Raw genomic sequence first — 2,031 nt, 5'->3', positions numbered from 1 at the left:
CCCACCTCTCGGCTGCAGAAGCAGTTTGAGGAGGCTCAGCAGCATACAGAACCTGCAGCAGAAGGCTCTCATCAGATTGGCGAAGACTCTGGACAGCTGGGTTGAGGAGGAGAAGCAGCCAGTCAGTCAGAACTTTGCCCGAATCTTCTGTGAGAGGTTTGTTAAGTATGTGACAGCAGATCTGAGTGCAGCATCAATTCTGAGAGGGGGTGCTGCCCCGGATACTCATCCGCAGCCAAATGCAGCAAAGACAGCTGCGAGGGAGCCGACTACCTGGGCGGGTGTTGCTCAGAGGGGGAAAAACTCTGCCCTCCCTGGGGTTGCCCCTGCCAAGACTGCGGCTTCCTCGGCAGGCAGGGCTAGTGGAGCTAGCCTGCAGCCCAAAAGCGCCAGTCAGCCAGGGGGCCCCACAGGGGGCACAAAACAGCAGGAGGACCCACGAGTCCTCGTCACCCTCCAGCCAGAGAAACGGGTCGCCCGGCTACAGCCATATGCTGTGCGGCAGGCAATCGCTGCAAACATTCAGGGGGTGGGGGATGTGGCCAATGTGCCGAAGGTGGAGCCCACCAGGACAGGTTGGGCGATCACACCAAGCGACAGAGGCATACGCGACGCTCTGACCACTGAGAAGGCAGTGGCTACTCTCTGTGAAGTCCTTGGCGCCACGGAGATCCGGCTACCAGAGCGGTGGTATAATTATGCTGTCCCAGGGGTCCCAGAATTTGTCCAGGACTGGGAAGGGGCAAGAATCCCCACAGACAAGATGATTGAGGGAGAGGTTCTGGCTCAGGCAAAGGTAAAGCCAGTGAGCTGTCGACCCTCGCGTCATGGGGTGAACCCCAAGACAGGGAAGATTACATGGATTGTCTCCTTCCTTGCCCCGGTAAAAGGCTTCTCACTCTTCAATGCCGGTGAGAGGGCCAGGCTGATTGAGAAACGGCCTTTGACAGTGAGACATAACCCAGGATGCCAGGGGTTCTGCCACCCACCAAAGTGTGCGCGACTGGCAAGATGCTCCAACTGCAGTGAGCCCACAAGCCAGCATGAGGGGCCAACAGGCGCGGAGTGCAAGAGAGCGCCAAGATGTGCCAACTGCTGCCAACCCTACCCAGCTGGGCATCAGCACTGCCCTGCCGCACCCAGGCGCGAGAATGGCACCCTCAGGCGCCTAACTCAAAAAGAGCTAGCAGCTGTTCGCCGCCTTGGCGACAGGTGCCACAGGGATGCTCAGGAGCGGCAACCGCCGCCAGCACAGCCAGCACCAATGGTCGCAGTGGTGGTGCCTACACCAACCGCTCAGTCAACCCAGTCAACACAGCCCGCTGGGCTAGCACCCCGCAAGCGGGCGGCTACTCAGAGTTCCATCAGTGAGGAGGGTGCCACCTGGCAGATGGCCCGCACCAGGCGACGCTCAGCTCGCACAGCAGTGCGGCAGCACAGCCAAGCAGCTAAAGAACAGTCTGACTCCAGCATGCAGATGGCAGGTCTGGAGGTCTTCAACCTCATCCCGCAGGTGGACTTCGGCAGCAGCTCACCAAGTGACTCCTCATGCTAGGACACCAACACCAGCGACGCGGCTGGCGCCGCAGGAACAACCAGCAGGAAAATCGCCCCCTGCAGGTCTTCTGGGCAAATACAGCCAGGGCAGCCCCCTGTCACACAGCAGCTCTGCAGCTTGCTTTCGAGCAGGGCTGTGAAGTGATCTGTATACAGGAGCCATACACACACCCTGGCACTAAGACTTCTAACCACCCAGCGTATGAGTGCTTTGCGCCTATAGACCGCTGGGAGGACACTAACCCGGAGCAGCGAGAGGAGGAGAGGCCCCGGGTCATGACATATGTACGCAAGGGCTCAAAGACAAGGGCACAGCAACACCGGTCTGTGCAAAGCAGGGATCTGCTATGGGTCAGTGTAAATGGCTGCCACATTCTCAATGTGTACAGACAGCTGGGACAGACGCAGTCATGGACTATCTGACCACTCAGTGTTAGGCACCAGCTCGCTGTCTGATAGGTGGGGATATCAACG

The 2,031-nt window shown here is 59.1% G+C and overlaps 2 protein-coding genes across 2 annotated transcripts in view; both read left to right on the top strand.

Moving 5' to 3' along the window:
* HCAG_07013 (predicted protein) overlaps positions 1–1,172 on the top strand; it is a gene marked incomplete at both ends in the record, with an annotated part of 1,930 nt that extends 758 nt beyond the window's left edge. Inside the window, 2 exons of the mRNA XM_001537541.1 lie at positions 43–805; positions 966–1,172. Coding sequence (XP_001537591.1) covers positions 43–805; positions 966–1,172 — 970 coding nt within the window. The remainder of the gene's footprint in view (positions 1–42; positions 806–965) is intronic.
* Positions 1,173–1,477: 305 nt separating this feature from the next.
* HCAG_07012 (predicted protein) lies at positions 1,478–1,980 on the top strand (the record flags this gene model as incomplete). The annotated part of the gene is made up of 2 exons (XM_001537540.1): positions 1,478–1,538; positions 1,781–1,980. The coding sequence occupies 2 exons, from the start codon at positions 1,478–1,480 to the stop codon at positions 1,978–1,980; spliced, it is 261 nt and encodes an 86-aa protein (XP_001537590.1).
* Positions 1,981–2,031: the final 51 nt, after the last annotated feature.

Source organism: Histoplasma capsulatum, genomic scaffold (assembly GCF_000149585.1).
Source record: "Histoplasma capsulatum NAm1 scaffold_8 genomic scaffold, whole genome shotgun sequence".
NCBI lineage: Eukaryota > Fungi > Ascomycota > Eurotiomycetes > Onygenales > Ajellomycetaceae > Histoplasma > Histoplasma mississippiense.
The sequence above is the reverse complement of the archived record's forward strand: the minus strand, read 5'-3'. Positions and strand labels throughout refer to the sequence as shown.